This window comes from Charadrius vociferus, unplaced genomic scaffold, assembly GCF_000708025.1.
Source record: "Charadrius vociferus isolate BGI_N301 unplaced genomic scaffold, ASM70802v2 scaffold53, whole genome shotgun sequence".
In the NCBI taxonomy this organism is placed as follows: domain Eukaryota; kingdom Metazoa; phylum Chordata; class Aves; order Charadriiformes; family Charadriidae; genus Charadrius; species Charadrius vociferus.
Window position 1 is genome coordinate 592,815 of NW_009647574.1, and position 20,113 is coordinate 612,927.

Genomic DNA, 20,113 nt, shown 5'->3' on the forward strand with positions numbered 1-20,113 from the left:
AGTTTTAAACCGTGTTAAATGCCTAGATGGAAAAACCTTTAAAAGCTTGATGTGTTCATAATTACAGGAAAGAATATATGGAACTTATCCTACAGTGGAGTATTGATACTGTGAAGTAAAAAGATTAGCAGCCTGCATGTAGGGAGTGTGAGGTTTATTGTCATAGTTGACAAATCAACATCACATCCAGAAAGTGGTGATTTGGTGTTCACCCCCCTGCCCTTTCCCTTTTTTTAAACATAGAAAACATACCTGACTATTCAAAACCAGTTAAGTTTCTGGTTTACAAAACCACCTTTTATAAAATTTCTTCAGTAAACAGAAAACTGTATCCTAAAAAGAGCTCATAGCTATTAGATTCCTAGAAGAGTCATTAGCTTTTGAACGTATTTTCATACCTCTTCCTTAGACTCCTCTTCCTCGATTTCTGTGGACACAGAGGGTACCTTAGGTTTGTACCAGGATATCTGTAGCCTTCGGTCTTTGAAGCGGGATCCCTGGTTAGCAGCCTAGATTGTATTTTCAACAAACATATTTTTAAAAAGAGGATCACGTGAAGAATTTTTAAGATTGCCAACAATGAGCTGGACCCAGTGAACATGGTGCAGACGCACATTTGAAGAGCTCAAACACATAAGCCACAATCATCCACTAAAGTCTTCTGAGAGCAACTTCACTGAAACCCAAACCCGCTAAATAATGCTCATCTATGAGCAATCTGAAAAGATTCGCAGAGCTCCGAATCGACCACGACACGGAACCTTTATCAGCAGAAGACCTATTAAGGTAAACAGGAGGTATTTCCCCCTTTAGCGACACTATGTGCAGTAGCAACACATACCCGCACTACCTAGCTCAAACCAGAGGGATCAACGCCTGTTATATTTTAAAATACAAAGGCAGACACAAGAAGTTAAAAATTCTTATTTTAGAACTGTGAAAAAAAATAAAAATGCACTATTCTACTTACATTCTCAGCTTCTGAGCGAGATTTAAAAGTTAGAACAACACTTAATGGGGAATCCTCTTCTTGAAGGTCTTCAATATCTCCAAATTTCTATGAGAGAAATATCAATTAGGAATAGTAGTAACATTTTCCTCCAAACCCCCGATCATCATGTGCTGCAACTGCAGTGTACTAAAGCGCCACTGAAACCTTATTTTTTGGACAGAATTGTGAGAGCCAGAGAAATCTCAGCTACACTGTCCAGCAATATTGCAGCATTTACACCTGTATTTTGCGACAAAAGCTCGTATTTATTGTTATTCTAATAAGTGGAGCTTAATTTTGCAGGAGGAAATGAAATAAATGTATTAATTTATAGCTCAGAAGTGAATTATTTGAATCCACTATTTCCCTCATTCTCTTCTGCCCTTCATTGTAATTCTTTAGACCTGTTAAGCCAGTCCTTCAGAGCTCAGTAATTTGCAGGAGAGATTTCAGTAATCAGAATTAAACATTGCTATAAAATGTACTTAGGAGCTCTATAAATATACTGCTGGGAGAAGCAAAAAATATAATCTAGTATGGCTAGATTAACAAGAAGTTTGCATTTCTAGAATTTATATACTGCGTAATAGTGAAAGTTGGTGGAATGACCACAGCAATTAATTAAATAGTAAAAAGAAAAAAACCAACCCAAAACAAACAAAAAAAAGGATTTATGCATGGAGTACAAGCAGCACAAAACAAAGCTGTAGTGAACTTCAGATTTAATATGAATTGCAGAAGAAAAGTAGTTTACAAGCCAGTAAGATAATACCTTGAGCAACAGCCCTAGTTGTTTGTAAAAACTTTTACTGGTTTTAGCAGCTAAGGAGAGCTAAAGTTTTCAAAACCATGAAATCTCTCAGAAATAGAATTAAAGCAAAGATTTTTTTTTTTTTTTTTTTTTTTAAAAGAAAAAGGACTCTGGGCCCCTCTTAGGACTTTTCCCAGGGTTCACGGCACTGTTATCATACCATAAAGCAGGCTGGGTTTTTTTGAGCAAACCACACAGCATTTTCACGGAATTTACCTCATCAAAGCAGTACTAGTGGCCTCTAACCTTCTGATAAGCAACGAGGCAAAAGCAGAGAATAACAGTTCCCTAAAGAGCAAAGCTTACCCCACCGTTTGAAAAACGGTAAAGTTCCCTGTCCCCACTCAAGCCAGAAACAAACAAGCTTTCATGTTATCAGTTCTCTCGAGAACTCCAGTGCTTTTCTGTATCCAGCGCTAAAGGGCAGGATTCTACAAAATTAGTTTTCCGTATCAGTCACTTGCTATGCAAGGAGCGTCCAGAAATACCGCACTGCCTTGATCAAGCCTGGATTTCATGCTGGGTCTATTTATGAAGCATTACATGATCTCTCCCAGAAGTTTACTAGCTTTGCACATGAAAACGTTTCATTCTGGAAAAAGTAACCGAGAGAAACGCAAAATCAGTTTTTCCTTTATTATGTTAACTTAGTTACCATGCTAACACATCCCTTAACTTAGCCTGCAAACTAGCAAGCCACTTGCTCTACCATGAGTTTGTAAACAAGTTTAACTTCTTTGAAATGGATGTCCCATTTAGCAAAACAGTGCTTTCCTTCTTGAGCTACAGAGAAACAAGATAATTGGTATGAATTGCTAATCTGAAAAAGAATTTGTAAACAGAGAGGCTGATAAGTATTTTTCAGCCTTCTAACATCTATTTTAAACTATTTTAATGTAGAATTAATAAGAATAAGCTATTTAGCTTTTCCCATTGAAAGAATGCATTGGACAGCTATTGTAATGTAACGTCTTGTATCGCTGCTTTAACACCTTTGTTAACTCTTGAAACCGTTTGCTTATCCATAGCCTGTTCCACGAATTCAGGATGAAGTCATTGATTTGTTTGCACTAACAAAAACAAAAAGACTTGCATGTTCAAGAATTTGGAAGAGAAACAGTTATTACAAAGTTCTTAGCGTGCCCCTCTTTGCAAGTAAGCACGCATTCAGGGTGTTGGTTACCTACTTAATCTCAGATTTATAGTTCGGGCACAATTCTCCTCTTCAGGTTTTTCTTTTTTTAATGTGACCTCATACTTACAGAGAAGTGCTGTAACAATTCATCTTTCTCCTCTTCAACAAAGCCTCCAACTGTTAGTGCTTTGGGACGATGATCCACCACCATATGATTCAACATGCCCCTTCCTCTCCCACCACGACCCCGTCCTCGTCCTCTTCCTTGGGCTGGCACTGTTTTTCCTCGACCAACAGGCAAAATGCCTAAACGGGCAGCCTGTTTCAAGAAGGCAAATAATGTACGAAGCCATCCTCAGTTTGAGAGGATGTAAAACATTTCTATATCATGAACACATTACAACCACCAATCCAGACAAACTCACCTCTACTTGTAACTGATTTAGCTTTTTTCGCAACTCAGTTGTGTCTTCTCCAGACGAGAGTCTCTTATGAAAGTCCAGTTCTGCATCTAAAAGTTCCTTTTGTGCCTTAGAGAAAAAGGTGCAGAAAGAGAAAATGGAAGGGAAAAACAGAACTGTAATGCGTGCTTTTAATGTTTTATTCCACTGCAGCAACACATTTATGTAAGCAATATAGACAGATCAGTACACAATATCCATACTTTCCTCTAAATTCAGTTGCCTCCGTGCCCTTCCCCCAATCCACTTTTTAAGGGGCCCAGAATTCTCTGCTTCAGAATTGGAACAAGCTTGAATGAGCTACATGCAAAACTAGGTCATCCGAGTTGCTTAAAACTGTAGCTTGCTTGTCCATGGTTATCATTCTCAAATTCAACATGCTGCTTGGAAGTGTTTTGATCTAATGCTGCTGCATTTTTAGGACATCATATTAGAAATAGTTACAAAAGACAGGCAGGCAAGTGTCTTGCGCAATACACACCTCTGTCTTGGACTTTAATTTTGATGGTGTAGAGGTTGTAGATGAAGTTTTTAATTCGTCCTTTAACTGAGATATTTTTCCGCCTAGTTCTTTTAAGGTCTTCATTATTTCTGCTCTCTCTTCTGGTTTCATGGCCTTATTTTTCTCCAGCTTGGATATCAACATCTATGTATTAATAAAAGAGCAGGAATATAAAATTCCAGGAAAAACCAACACTGACCAGACAGGTATCTACAGAATGTATTTAAGTAGAAGACATTCCAGACTTACCTTCTGGCATTCTATTTGTTTTTCTAACATCTCCTGCTTCTTTTTCCTCATGTCTTGTTGGAGTTTCATTGCCTCCTATATGAGGAAAAAACTCTTTCAATCAGTAAAAAGCAGTTTAGCATTCTATGTACACATATATATCATATTCTTCTTCAGGCTATAGAATCATAGAATGGTTTAGGTTGGAAGGGACCTTGAACATCATGAAAACGAACAGCCTGCAAAATGCACAAGTATGAAGTATATCTGATCTGGAAAACACCAATATAGAGTTGCTAACTTCCTGCTGTGAAGTACTATACTAAATATTTGCCCCCTTTGGACACCTCTTAAGAAAGATATCCTATGATGTCATTTAAGTGTCTCACACCTGTAGAGATTAAAATCAGAGAAATGTCCCAAGAAAACCACACATGACCAAGTGTGTCAAATACGACACCCTGAGAGGAACACTCCCTTACCCACGATTAACCTCAATGTGCATTTGCAAGATAGTTGGATAATGATGACAGAACCCAGACTAATGTAGAAGCTATACAGCAACATTTGAGGCTTAAGTTGTCTATCAAACCTTTCCTTATAAAGTACTTTGAGCACTTTACTGTCAGTCAGCCAATGAATAGTAAAGTACCTGTTTCTTTTTAAGGGCTTCTTGCACATCGTGAGGTTTAGACCCTGCACCAGGCTTCATACATGTCTTCAAGTTTGAAGAACTGTAAACCATTTTTGAGTGGCTTGTAGATGTCGGAAATGTCTGAAACAGTAAAAACACACACACAAAAATACCTAATAGCTGAAAACGAATGTGATATACCATCAAGAAACTTTAGAGGAATGTATTCTGTGAAACACGAACACAAAATTCCAGGTTTGTGCAATGAAACAAGAAGAGCATGGCAATTAACACACATGCATAAAGGCATCAGTCTAACAGTCGACTTGCTTGGAAGCAATTAGCTCAAACACTTGTTGAAAGGTTTCTGCAAAAGATACTTAATTCCCTCTGTATCCTTATATCCCCTAGGAAGATTACTGAAGCTCATCTTCTGCATCTGCACTATATTCAGCTTTGCAGTCATAGTCTAACATCACCCTTTCTGATCAAATCAGGCAGCAAAAGCCACCTGCATACTTCCTTTCTTAAAAGGAGGACTGCTCTGTGGCCAAGAACACATGCTGCACTGTATCAGTGCAAATTAAATTCCATCAGCTTGAACTCTATGCAGTATTCTCTAAACTTCTAGCACTACTGTTAAAGCACAGCATAAGCCTCAAAATCACTTGGAAATTGATTAGATTTGCCAACAAAAAGCTAATATTAATATAGGCTGTCAAATTTGTTCACTATGAAACGCTGCCAAAAATATTTTATGCTTCTTAAAATACTGTTTCTGAAGTCATCATCTCTATTTTATATAAACAGCTAATGAAACTAGGAAGAAGTGACTGACCACGGCCGCATGGAACATTAGTCAAAAGACACAGAACCAACTGGGAACAGTTCACAAGTTCTATTTGCTAGTTCCTTCTCAGCTACCAGGCCAAAGCTTTAACTGGAAGTATGAAGATGGTCATCCTTCACAAACGTACCTGAGAATCCTCTACCACAGCTCCAGACTGGCTTGGGTCAGGCTGGTTTCCACCTGCTGCTCCAAGGCGACGTTTCACTGGGACTTTATTAAGGACATAGGCACCAGATGTCGGTGGTTTAGTCATCACCTGTGCATCAACGGATATTAAAAATAAAAAATAAAAAAAAATCATGCACTCTGTTTTTTTAAAGTAGTAGTCATTTAGAAGTGCTGATAACCTTCCCCATTCAACCCCTAATTGAGCGGTAATAGCACCATACCTTTGACAGATTGCTATGCATCGTCACAGCTGGTGTTGCGGTCAGGGCTTGCTGCTGAAGGTGAAGTTGGTGATGAAGAGACTGCGTGGGTGTCTGCTGCTGTTGTTGCTGCAGCAATGAGGGCTGCTGTTCACTTTCCCTGTGCCACAGTACCCTTATAAACCGATTGTTCAGAACTGCCTCTGTGCTGGAAATTGCCTTCCTCGCCTCGTCATTAGTTAAGTACTGAATTAGAGCAGCTTCAGGATCATTCTGGAAAGCGACCTAAATCAAAAGTTCATTAGAATGCATTATTTCTCAAGGAATAAAACATCTCAACCTGTAGCAAACCAATCTACCAACAGCCTGCAATAACGAGTGGGATATCCGATGATATTCTAACATCACAAAATAAAGGTAAAACATTCTACGTGATTAAAGGCAAGTACCTTTTCACAGTATTACATGTACTTGCGGCAAAGCCTATATACAGTAAAATAAAATAAAATTAAAAAAACAGAAAAAAAAGAAAGAAGAACTCTTCCCCTAAATAGCATCATATACTCATAACATTGAGAACTGCCCTTGGGGTATTACTGAAGAGACCCTCGTTCTGATTACAAAGGTCTTCATTCTAACCTCCAGAAGGAGGACTGCTCTCCAAGGACGCACAGTGCAAAGGTTCGCCACATTCTCAAAGAAGCATTTCTAACAGTCTTGAATAATACTAATTTTCTCTAAAAATTAATCACAGGAATAAAAACATATCTTGGACTTTCTAGTATAACATCTGAGATCGCATGTTTTAAACACGTTATTTCATTATCAAGGTGCAGAAAGCACCACACTATCTTCTGGGCTAAGACATAATATTATCAACTCAAAAAATTCAGAGGCTTCCCAGGTATCTGTCTTTTATTTAGAGGTCTAACTGAGGACTTAAGAGGCACCTGTTTTGTCTAGAAAAATAAATGGAAATTAAATGCTATTTTAACCACATAGCTACCTGTGTTTTGCTTATATAGTGCTTTTCCCTTTCTTACAGTGCAAGGACCACCACTGAACTGGAGCCAGTTCTAGGATGCCAAGTGGTAATAAACTGATGCACGTAAAGTCTCTCCTGTAGCATCTTTATCAAAATCCTGACTATGAAATACTGCGGGACTATCACATAAGACAGAAATTGTTAGAAGATCTCTTTCAAAAATTATACACAAGTTGCTCAAAAACCTGAGTTGGTTTAGATACTGTTAAACCTGCAAGCCTTTCAAATTTAGTAAGACTTCATGAAGGCAGAAGCCAACATACTTTTACAGAATTAAGATAATAATACAGAATGGACCAAGAAAAAGGTTTCTTCGATTTGATTACCTACTCTTCCAGTTAATCTCCATTAATATTTCTCAGAGAATAACAGTTCAGCTGCAATATTCAAGAAGGCTTTGGACAATATAAAATACCCACATAAAGACATAAAACTGAACTTTGGTTTTTACCTGAATGTTTACAATAGTTCCAAATTTGCTGAAATGTTCGTTGAGTTGTGTAATATTGTTCAATTCTGATGGAATTTTTCGAACTTCTAATTTTGTATTAGTATACTGATTCTTTTTCAAAAATCCTGGCTTATTCTGGTTGTTATTTGCTTGCCTAGAGAAAATGAGAGCAAGATGGTAACTTAGATAGGCATACGTATATGGCAGCAAGTGTTAACACATATTTACCTTTTATTTTTCTCATAAAAAGTACACAGTCTAGACATTAACAAAAAAGAGCTCCTCCCACCACCAAATATTTAGTCTCCATATTATGTGGACACAGATTTTCTGACCTAACCAGCTCAGATTACAGGGAGCAGCGAATAGCTCTGTTCACAGCATTGAGAGCAAAGTGCATTACAATTGGTCAACTGCAGTTGTTAATTCTTACTTTCCCAGCCATGGTTTCTTTAATGGTGGACATTCCATGCTACTTGGAGATCTTTTCCTGCTGTCTGGTTCAAGGACAACTCTAGTTACATTGCTGCTGTTATTTGTAATGGGAATGGGAGGTTCAGTCTGGATGATAATATTGGCAGCTGAAGGAAAGAAAAAGGCCTGTGTTATTTACCATACATCAACAGAGACACTGGAAAAGCTTTCACTTAAACAGCAAAATAGGATTGAGTTCAAAAACATAAGAATTAGGGAGACTTTATCAAGTTGGTCAGTTTTGTTTACGAGGTTACTTCAGAGATCACTTGCTAGCCTAACTAAACAATTTGAAGAAAACAAACATTTAGTCCAGCCAGCAGGGATGAGATTTTGATCTTTAAGATCAGTATTAGCTTGAAGAAACAAAGCTAAAACTTCATCTTTCAGGTACTGAAAATTCAGACTCTGCAGGGAAAAAAAATTAAAAAATAATTGAGGCGTAAAGGAAATAAGGCGAGGTCCCCAGACTCAGGTTAGAGTTCTGGGCTGTGGCATGGGCTGAATAAACAACCAACCTTCCCTGTATTAACCCCTGACAGTGAAAAAGCAACCAAGAACCCATTCCTCCCACTTCTATCCCCTTGCCATCCCTCCATCCAGTTTTCAGCAACAAACTGTTAACTAAGCACAACTATGGCATGAAATTATACTCTGAGAGACATTCGAGATTTAAGGTTTGAAGCAGCTTTTGCAAACACAAAGCTGAAGCACTAGATCGCAATTTGTCAAGTATTTATTTACAACCTTTTTTAAGGTTATGCTATTGCTGTTAAGACTCCTGTGTATGCCAAATATTCAACGCCTAAAAAGAAGTCTGAGTTATAAGTCAATTTTCTATGGCTTTTATATACGCCAGAGCTCTGCTGATTACACTGGTGAGAACAAAGACCGGGCATTTTGGGGCATGCAGTTCCAATCTTATTTTGGAGGATGATTTTAGAGGAAGCCTTTCATGCTCTTGACAAAGACAGTAAAACAAGTGGTCTGAAGCACCGCTGCTGAACACTCACCCATGCCTTACAACTGGAATGGGTTCTTAGAGAGAATCTGAGGGCCAGCAATAAAGCCCCAACCCTGCCTTTATGATATTCATCGAGATGAAAACAGCAACAGCAAATTCTGCAACAATATTTAACCATATTCTTCATAGGATGAGTTACTTGAAGGAAATATTGAAAAAAAATTTTTCTTCTCTACTGAATAAGAAACACTGAAATTTAACAACTTTTAAGGATCACGGTGGGGAAAGCAGGAGGGAAAAAGAAAGTTATACTAACAGAACAAAAATTTCTTTAAAGAGCCTCGACTTGTTCTTTCCCGTAAAAGAGACTTTGTACACGTCACCACTAAGAGACTACATCCACATTCATCCAGTTAAGGATTCAGAATTACTTAAATGCAGACTGGGATTTACACAGGCTAGAGAATTAGAATGCTACCTGCAACGGTCATTTCAGAAAGAACAACTGGCTGACAGAGTCAGACCATTCACTACCATCACACAGCAGAGGCAAGCACTGTAGATCCTCACCTCTGTGCCCCAGGTCCTAAACATACCCTCGGCAAATCAAAAGCAGTCTTCAGACTGTATTGCTGAAAGCCATTTTCTGCACCATTTGTCTTTCTAGAATCACCCAGCACCTGAAAAGTGCCTTTACAGGCTAAAGAGGAATTAAACCCCAACCATTCACCCTAAAAACACTTGTAACATTCCAAAGCAAGTGGTTATTTTTAATCAAAAAGGCTGCTTTGGCTTTAATACGGTCATACTAGCATTTTAAAAAAGGTAGAGATGCTGGAAAATTGCTCTGAAATACTAGATCAGTGACAAAAACTATTGATTTCAGCCTGAAAAGAGGGAAAATAAGTGTTGACGGTCTTGGACAAAAATAGCAACAGCAATGACTAGAAACCCTTCCTACCTCTTGGATTTGTATCCATCTCCCCAGATGTTAGGCCAATTAGATTTGGACGCTGCGTTTGTGCTCTTGTAAAGAACTGTCGATACTGAGATCTACCAGCACTGGTAATACTAGGAGCTTCAGGGTTATAGCCATCTGGCTCATATGTATCTATAAAAAAAGGAGAGAAATGAAAGAATTTTTCAAATGAGTTTAAGACTCAGGGTTAATTTTCCTTTAAGGAAATGTGTGGATGTCCAAGAATCGGAAGTTCTTTTGGATGAAGAGAAGAGAGAAAAGCGATCGTACAGCCAATGTGTAACCATTTAAAACCCTCAACTGAACTTTACGCCCAAGTCTATTTGGGCATATTCTCGCTTTTTTTTTTTTTTAAATCTGATTGTTACTGTTTGTCAAAAGCATGTAGGTCACAATAATGGAGTATCGCTGATGAGCTGCCTGAAAAAGGAAGGAGGTGTCTGTATGACAACCTTCATGACATCTGACAGTGTTTCAAGGGGAGCAACAAAAGATTTAGTTTGAGCATTTATTCTGTAGGGCTAAGATGCAAAAAGATTTTCAGTCTTTGCTGCCCAACAATCTAGTTTACCTCAGAAAAGGATTTTTGGGGAAGAATGTACTTAAATGATTCCAAACGAAGCAAGCTGAGAAATCAGGTAATTTGACCAATACTTACCTAATAAATTCTCTTCGATTTATGGAAGAGTGAGATCAGACACCTAGCTGCACTAAGGTACTAATGATTATTTTCATTAGAAGAGGCGATCATGAGAACGCAAGATGACAGAATTGACTCATATTGTTCCTCCAGCCCAAGGCCCAAATCAAGGATGATGCATTTTTCCAACCATAAATAAGAAAAGCTATACGAGAACTAGAATGAAATAAAGTCTATGAAAAGCCTCCACAGAAACACAGTACATCCTGGAACAGAAACGAGTGCCTACACAAGGTGACTTGACAGACCTGAAGCACTCAAAATGTCAGCTCCTTATTCCACAGCAACAATGAAGACTCTACAATTTAAAACAGATGCCTGAGAATTTCCATACTGATGGTTTAGTTTAGTTTAAGACTCTGCCAAGAGCTTTCATTAACCTTGCACGAGCTGAACCACAAGATCCTCATCCTCATCCAGGATTTGGCATACAGTTGATTGCAAGAGGGCAACCAGCAGTTGTTACCGTAAGAGTCCAAGAAGAGGACACAGGAATCTCCACAGATGGTCTGTGGACAGAATTATGTAGTGCAACTGAAGTCAAATGATGCCCTGCGAGCCAAGACAGACAGAATCGCCTGTTAGAAGTTGTTCTGAAGCTGAGAGAATCCAATGGTAACATCTGAATGCCTGATTGCTCTGGGAGATAATTGAACAGATTATCTAACAAGACATTTGAGTGACTGAAGTTCTGAAAAGCATGGAAGTCAAAGGAAATGACGTGGATCATGAACTAGAGCCCTCCTCTGAATAAAATTCAGAATATTTATGTAAAAAAGTCCCAGATAGGATTATTATAAAACATTGAGATTTAATTATCTTATTTTGCTCATGTAAAACATGGAAATGACATTATGCCTTTCATTATCAAAGAAATATAAGCTGTGTTGGATTTAAATTGAACAATCTAGGGCTTTCCAGGTATTTTGCCATTTTCCCCTCGTAAAAACCCAGTTTTTAAAAATCTGAGCTTGGAAGCTATCCTTTCTTTTTTAGCTAGAAAGCTAGAACTAAGTCAATACTGAGCAAAAAAGATAGAAAGAAAGTACTGACGTATATGAAGACTAGAGACTATTGTGATACACAAATAATAAAAAAAAAAGCATCCCTCATCTATAGTTGCCAAAACCAGATAGGAATAAAGACTGAGTTAAACAGTAATTACAGGTTTGCAGATCCATGTTTTGCCTACTGATGTTCTGCTAAACAGCTTGAAGATGAAAGGATCTCTTTCTTATGCACCTATCTTACTGCTTTGAGCATATGAAACCCAGATGAAGCTCCCCACAACTGATCTTCCCGCAGACAGTGACAGAACACTACTGCTATTTCACGCAGCACCAGCAGATGATGCACTGACCACAAGGAAAGCCATCAGACTTCTTTTTAGATTTGTATGTACTGGAGGAAGACAGAGGTAATAACTTCTAATCACACATCAACAGAGGAATTTTAAAATGTGTATGTCAAGCAGATTTTAAAAAAAGGTATTTGCTTACGTTCTGATACTGTATACAGTAGGTTCTGGGGTAAAGGAGGAGGTAGTCTTGCTCCTACGGGTGCAAGACTGGGCACTGCACTTGTCCCAGGCTGGTCACGATTATTTATCAAACTTGACTGTGTTAAAGGTGGTCCTACAATGACACCACAGAATAGATCACTAAGACTTGTAACTCCACAAATAAAACGTGTGAAAAATTCAATGCAATTTGTTTACTGAGAAGCCCCAACTCAGGTAAGTTACTCTGATCCCAACATCTTTGCTCCTTCCCAGAAAGGACAAAGTTTTTTCTTTTTTTTTTTTCTTAAAAGGAAAAAAAGTGTCTTTTCTTCCCCAGAGGTTTATTATTGTTAGAGCTTGCATTAGTTAAAGCAGCTCCTTCCTCAGCTCTGCCATGGAGAATCAAAGCTTGCTCAGAGCAAGAGATCATACCAACATTTAGATTACAGTTCTAAAACAAGAACTACAGGGCAAAAAGCATTCAGAGACAAGGAATTTGTCTAGCTATTTTTGCTTTGTTTGTACCATATACGATACATATATTCCTACTTACTAGATGGTCAAAAAAGGACAATGAGTTACACTACACAACCTATCAAGACACAACTGCAATCAGAGCACTGTCGGTTCACTCAGTAGCAAGCCAACTCCACTCACCAAGAGGCTCACGCAAAGTTTCGGGTTAATCCTATATAAAATTATTTCTCAACCCATCACTGCTGCTATTTGATACAACTATCACAGCATGTATTGTGTTACCGGAATAGAGAGTACTGAAACAGAGTGACCGCATAGCTCATAATGTTTTTCTTCACAGAATTTACGTTATGAGATGCAGTAAAATAACAAAAACAGGCTAAACAGTCTCAGAGATCACTGTTGAATGAAAATAGATCTTAAATGTATCAGTTATCTGCTACTAAAAAGCAATACATAATATAGCACAAACACAGAATTTTATTAGAACTTTTAGGAGATTAAGTTTCAACATCATTGCATTAGGGAAAAAAAAAAGCAGCTAGTAATCCAATTGTCAGCGATCAATCCAACCACCACCAGGGTTATGAGATAATCTGAAAGATACCTGCCTCTGCTTCCCTGCCCAACTTAGCTAATTCAATTTGGAGCGCTTGGAACATCCTATTTTACAAGCTGATCTTTCAGAATTATTTTGGCAATGTTTTGAATAGCACATAGCTAGCAAAGAAACCTGAACTCATTACTTCGAATACACATGGATCTTCCAGAAAGAACCATCATTTTAACTTGGTGACATAAGGAAACACAGAACAATGTTTTGACTTACTTGGTACGGGAAGCACAACAGGAGGTGGTGCCTGTGGATGAGCCTGTGGAACTGGCAACCTCAAATTACGAGCTGGACCTGGCAAAGGGGGCAGAAGCATACCAGGAGGAGGAGGGAGTCCCGGAGGTGGTGGAGGAAAAGGAATCATACTGGGCAAGGAAACTTCATCTACTACTAAAGGATCGTTTCCATGATCAAACTGGCAAAGATCCCCAAGTACACAAAATCCTCGCTCTGCAAAACAGGACATTTAACAATCTTTTTAGAAAAAAAGAATTAGTTGTCAGCAATATGTAGCATCTCATTTTTTGCTGGAATTTCTTACTAAAGAAAACACGCAATCACTGATCCAACATTACATTATCAGATGAGGTTTCAAAATAATTCAAATTAGAATAATCTTCCATAAAAGCATACAAAAACATACAGGCATCCACCATAAAAGCTGTGGAAAAAAGTCAGAAGTACCACCTGTTTTATATTAAACACATACACTGCAATCTTCACCACAACTGCCAGTGGTTGAAATATGTGCCAAGCACACACAGAATTGTGAACAAACTCCATATGTTCTTTATCCAGCAACTGTCAGCTAATAAGTAAATTGATTGCCGTAAGACTAGTTATTTCCCCACTAAAATATAGGTCATACACACATCTTTTACATACAAGATATAATCCACATGCCACTGCATTTTGACTTGCTGCCTACATTTAGTAAATACCTAAAAAAGATCACAGAATAATTGAAACAAGGTACGAAATGGAAAACTAAGAAACAGATAGTTTACCATCATAATCTCGACATCTTCTTTTAGGAGGAGGGTTTCTGCCAAATGAACTGGGATTGCTATGATTGTTATAGTAATTTGACCAGCTCTCTGTTGTGTTTTCAAGATGGTGCGCAGGTGCAATTACAGTAACAGCACTGGGAATAGATTGTGCAGAGGAATACTGTTCAGTAGATTTACTGGGAGACGCAGAAACTGGATTATACGACCCTTCAACATCATTTCTTTCACTCTTGAATTTTGATCTCTCTCGGTGGTCTGTTTTTTTTAAAAAAAAAAAAAGTTAGGTAAAGTCTTCATGCTTTGTTCTGTATATCAGAGCCTTGAAAAAAAAGATACTGCACAACAGTATAAATATTTCCTTAAATATTCAGTATTTTGCATGTTAAACTGTTCTTGAAGGAACTTAGTCTTACCAATGGAATAAGAACTAAATATAATGCAAACAGGGTTTTAACTTCAGAAATCTAAATGTTTCCTTTGCAAAATGCACATTCATTCCTCTATTCTTTATTCCATTTTGGATTACAGCTTTTGTTAAAGTAGAGAGGTGGGGGAAAAGGCCTGAAACAACAAACCTACACCCTGCCCTTAACTAACATCATCTCAACATGTGTTGAAATCCATTGTAATCTGTGCCTCTTATTTTTCCAGCTGATCTGAATTAGCCCTAAAAGAACAATGAACCACATAGTAGCCACCTTCAATTACAAAGAAACCTTCTCTAAAAAATACACAGTAACAAAGTGAAAAAGAGGATAACATTATTTTTCAAAAAGATAGAGCTTTGAGGGGAAAAAAAATAAAAAATAACCAACAGCTTTTGTCAACACATACAGCACAAAAATATCAGCTACCGATATCCACTGGTATACACCTGTGGATAAATTAAGCGGTTAGCAAAGAAGAAAACAATGCCTTTAATTATTCTACTCTGAAGAACAGCATCTTAATTAATAATTTCAGGAACGCAAAGTTCTCAAAATTTGCTTGAACTATTCAAGGACATCTACAACCTGGTAGACCATCCAGTATGTAGGAGCCACCACACATCACTGACGTTAGATGTTCTCCTAGAGCAGCACCTCGGGTACTCACCAGCACTTCTGTTTGTGTCACGGTCTTTGCTTCTACCCCTACTGCGGCTACGACTTCGACTTAACCCTCTGCTTTTACTACGACTTTTACTCCTGCCACGTCGCCAGCTAGACTTCTCCCTGTACAAGTCACTCCTGTCGTAGTATCTGTCATAGTCCCTCCATTTTCCATCATCTCTCTTTTTCTCTCTGGTTCTAGAAAAAAAAATAAAATATGCAGACCATGTTCATGAAAAGAGAAACCAAATTAAAAACAAGGTTGCAACAAGACACTGTTCATCCTTCCCATGCAATTTGGATAGTGAAGCACTCGAGTCAGAACTTCCCAAACTGCATAGAGAAGTACAGAATCCCAAAGCGGAATCACTAATTTGTAGAAACAGCAGAGGGAGGACTAAGAATTGGAAAGGTGAAAAAGTTAGATGAGGAAAACATAACACGTTTTAAAAGTAATGTTGACACTGGGTGAACACCCCCCTGACCCCTAAAGAACCACCCAACAATGCTTTTCACTTATTTAACACGGGAAAGAATGGAATCTATGACATCCCTGGGCAATAACATTTGAAAAATACTGCCATTTTTTCAGAATGGACCAACTTCTAGTGAAGGGTTCTCATGCATGTGATCAGCACACAGCTAACACATTGCAGATAGAAAAAAGTAAGGAGGAAATCACTATTTTTATGGTACGAGGTAAAAATCCACAGTTAAAGATTGCCACCAAATACAGAAGAATATATTAGTATTTTGGTTCAAAACTAACCTTTGTTCACTGGAATCTGCACGGCTTCTCTGCGGACTGGAATACTTCTTTTTCCTGCTATCCCGCTCTTCTTCAACTGACTCTTGAAAATTCTGTTTAAGAGACAACTACCAACCAAGAATGATTATCAATATTTTTTTTTAAAGGTCAAAAGTAAGACCAAGGTTAGTTCAAGTTACTGTTAGCGTACCATATAGAACCAATATTTAAGTACTACTTGCACAGAACACTTCGGCACTACAAGTGCTCAAGTACTGGAGGTTGTTTCAAATCTTTCAGGATTTTCCGCAGAGGAGATGTTCCAAAACAAAACTACTTTGATATTTTGTTTTTAAACGGGATTCATAAAAGACAAGTTCTCTATCTACTCTCTCTCTCGTTTGTTAGAGTAAGCAATTCTACTAATGAGGTATTTTCTGAATCTCGTAACTAGAACACAACTAAGGAGAGTTATTTCTCCAAGTAAATACGTCACTAGTTTACACTTCAATGCTTTAAAGCAAAAAACTGTTCACATGGTTGAGCTAGTCACCTTTCTTGCTGGCCTCAACAAAAGCAGTTTTAGAAGTCTGTCAGCTATACCACTACTGTAAATCACAAACAAGGGAAAGGAGAACTTCATATATACTCTGATGCTATTTGCATCTTTCCTATAGTAATTAAAACACATATACAGCCTAAAGTATCTTTGCAAACTGTGATCAGAGTATATGGAAATAAAGAATGTTTACTTCTATAGAACTTTTTTCCCCAACTCTCTCTCAAAGCCGGTACATTAGGATGCTACAAACACAGAGAAGAGGCCTCTTCCCTTGGAAAATCACCAACTTAGAAGAAAAAAAACATCTTTCTTAGACAAGCGATAGCACAGGATTATACAATATACAAAGAGATTTAGACAACTACGGAAATAGTACTTCACTTTTCTCAAAAACATGATTGTTTTCACTTTTGTCAATGAAACTTCAAAACAAGTTAAAAGAACGAACTGTTGGCAAATGATGACTACCTCACTTTTAAAAGTAATTTTCCCTCGATATAGAGGTCACCGTATCTCACTGATTTTAAGTATTACAGAAAACATTTGAAATATTCCTCACAGAATACATAAAATTGGAAAAGGAAATGTTTTGGAATGGTTTTGCTTCTTCTCTCTCTCTTAAAACCTTCCAAATCATTATCAGCTCATACTGCCAGGGACATCTGAATAGGATTTCTGAATACTTTGAATCTAGATCAAAGGTAGACTCTAAAAAGGGATTTTAAAATGTTCTTGTCTGAATGGTCATCTTCCATTTTTCTTCAGATGCACAGAGATCACAAAGATCATTAGTCACAATAAAGTGATTTTTTCTTTCACATTTTGTCTCACAAATATACAGCATGGCTAATTTGAAAATTAAAGGCAGGTAGACAGAAAAAAATGTTACCTCCTCCTTGACTTCTTCTTTTTCCTGACCTGCAGGCTTCGCTTCTACCTTTGTGGGTTCAAGAGAAGGAAGATAACTCTTTGTGTACAGACTTTCAAAAAGTTTATCTACAAAACCTGAAGTTTCTGCAGAGAGAGAACACAAGAAAATATGGTTACGTAGTAAGGGCACCGTTAGATTTACCAGAGAAGTCCCTGAAAAAAGTCATCCAGCTGGACTGCTCACAGCAGCAGCAGCGTCTTAGATTAATGAACATTAGTTCCATTTAAGCAGCTAGCATTACAGTTGTTGAACTTAAGGTTTATTTAGATAAAGAAATTCATCAGGTATATCAAAGACAGAAACAGAGACTTTTCCTTCAATCACATTTACAACTCTGAAATGTTCTAAGGGGCAAGCATCATCGAAACTTATGATCAAGTCCGCAGTTATTCCATTAGCTGCAGTTAGCAGCCTCTTTACAGCAATTTTTATGAGAGTAAATTATTCACAGAAGACTAAGCATCAGCGTAACAGCAGAGCATGAAAAAATGCACAGTAACTTCCCCAGTGACTATCAGAATTTCAAGTGTTTAAAACTTTGTATTTGAACCAAATTGCTGTAAGAATCTTGCAGAATCCTGAAAGATTAATATGGACCAGGTTTTCAAAAGGTATCAAACATCTGTCACATCTGTCAGAGAAACTTGTATTTATGTGACTGACACTTCAAAATGAAATTGCTAGCTTTTATTTCAGAGGATTTCCTTCCACCCACCATGAACAAGACCAAGCTACACAACTTTATTTTAATCACAAGACAATTCCTGTAAGAATGTTCCTGTAAGAAATATTCAATTAATGGATAACAAGAACTATTTTGAAGGCAACAATGGTGCATCATCCTTCCTCCGCCCTGCAATGAAACGAAAACCACCGATCGGATGAAGTAGTGGAAAGCACAGTACCTTTTTGCAGAAAGACATCCAGCTGATCAGCACAGAAAGCCTTCAGCTCTTTCTCTGGTTTGTCTTTCTTGACTAATGCCACAACATAGTTGGCTAAGGCTGAGGGGTCTGCATCACATCTATTGAGAGAAAGAACAATTCCTGATTCTGTTGAAGGATGTCCAAAGCCCTGTGTTGAACAGTCACTGTTACAGAAGAGCCACCGAAGGAAATCTGACAACACACGTCGGCTGCTTTTCTGACACCAAGCACCAGCACAGCTGCTCTGGGATGACTGAACCAGCAAAGGTTTTATTGCAGTTACAGCACAACATTTCAGCTGCCTTGTGCCCACCCCACCCCCTACCACACCTGACAATGTTCCCACGCTTCTGCTCCTTCCTGAGCTCTGCCTTTGCTCAGGAGGAACTACTTTTCTTCTTTTTCACAGAAATATCCAATTCTAGGGCAACGGAGCAGATACCATTGTTTCTTAACTTCCTCTAAGCACAGCCACCATCACCAAGCACAATTCCACAAGAACAGCAGAGCAAGTACCAGGAAAGTCACTGCACAATGACCATAACGTATTAAAACATTATTAACATGAAAAGCAGTTCAGAAATACATCACAACAGCACATTTTAAATATGGACATAGATACGTTCTGTACAGTTTAAGTTACTGTGCCAAACATACTGGGGTTTTCCTTCCCCAAGGACTATTTCCGTGCCTAAAAATTTTACAACAATCTTTTAATACTGCTAAAATGTTTAAAGGGGTGCGATCATTAATACAGACTCACCATCCGCACCACCTAAGCCCTTATATGGCTTCACGAAGGCCAAAGATAGCCAACTTTGTGCAGCAATACTTTGCCACTAATCTGTAAATTGGATATTGCTTTAGATTCCATTATACAGCTACTAGAAAAACACCTAAAGTATGAACTAGATTAACAGTGTTAATTGATTAAGCAATAGCTCCTCATTTTGCCTTTCTAAAAAGACGCAGGTGCAAGTTATCAGATGGTAAGTAGGAACCTAAAACACTTCGACGATTTAAAGATTTATTTTTTTTATTTATTTATTATTATTTTTTTTAAGATTAACATTTAGGGAGGGGATTGTGTATTTTCTAAGAACGTTAACTATGGAAATAGAAGAAAATAGTGTAAAGTATATTGAGCTCAAAATAATCTCAAGTAAAAGAAAATAAATCCAGAAAACAAACGAAACGCAAAAAGCCATGCAGATGACAACTGGTGAGAGAAAATAAAAATCCTCACTGAGCAGCCAGTCAAGCAGCTCTACCCCAAATTAGTTTGCTCGCTGTTTCCAACATCCGATGAAAGCCATGTTAAATGTAGCAATTAACATCAAAGAAACCACAAATTTACAGATTTTACAATTCTCACACACATACACGCTCACAAAAAGAAATAAAGTGTATGCAATGTATTCGGTGCTAGTGCCCACATGCAACTGACTATAAGCCTTCAATTTAAAATAAAGGAGATGATCCATCACTTCATAACCATTCCCATTTCCTTCTCCATATATTAGTTTCCCTTAGGCATTACATCACACATTACGGGAGCACACGTAAGGTGTGTACACTTCTCCAGGTTGACCATTTTGTATTTTCACTCCTGAATCCTCGACTGCCAGGACCCACCAGCAAATTCTACGATTCTCTGCCAT

General features: G+C 37.9%; 1 protein-coding gene across 1 annotated transcript in view; it reads right to left on the reverse strand.

Moving 5' to 3' along the window:
• The window catches only part of RBM27 (RNA binding motif protein 27), a 20,893-nt gene extending 780 nt beyond the window's left edge, over positions 1-20,113 (reverse strand). Inside the window, exons 1-20 of the mRNA XM_009880914.1 lie at positions 20,005-20,113; positions 18,432-18,578; positions 17,485-17,609; positions 16,055-16,146; positions 15,290-15,483; positions 14,192-14,449; positions 13,401-13,634; positions 12,093-12,227; positions 9,876-10,025; positions 7,910-8,057; positions 7,477-7,630; positions 6,002-6,265; positions 5,740-5,868; positions 4,781-4,903; positions 4,150-4,224; positions 3,880-4,044; positions 3,363-3,467; positions 3,065-3,256; positions 971-1,057; positions 399-509 (exon numbers count right to left, since the gene is read on the reverse strand). Of these exons, the coding sequence (XP_009879216.1) occupies positions 399-509; positions 971-1,057; positions 3,065-3,256; positions 3,363-3,467; positions 3,880-4,044; positions 4,150-4,224; positions 4,781-4,903; positions 5,740-5,868; positions 6,002-6,265; positions 7,477-7,630; positions 7,910-8,057; positions 9,876-10,025; positions 12,093-12,227; positions 13,401-13,634; positions 14,192-14,449; positions 15,290-15,483; positions 16,055-16,146; positions 17,485-17,609; positions 18,432-18,578; positions 20,005-20,113 (2,997 nt within the window). The remainder of the gene's footprint in view (positions 1-398; positions 510-970; positions 1,058-3,064; positions 3,257-3,362; positions 3,468-3,879; positions 4,045-4,149; positions 4,225-4,780; positions 4,904-5,739; positions 5,869-6,001; positions 6,266-7,476; positions 7,631-7,909; positions 8,058-9,875; positions 10,026-12,092; positions 12,228-13,400; positions 13,635-14,191; positions 14,450-15,289; positions 15,484-16,054; positions 16,147-17,484; positions 17,610-18,431; positions 18,579-20,004) is intronic.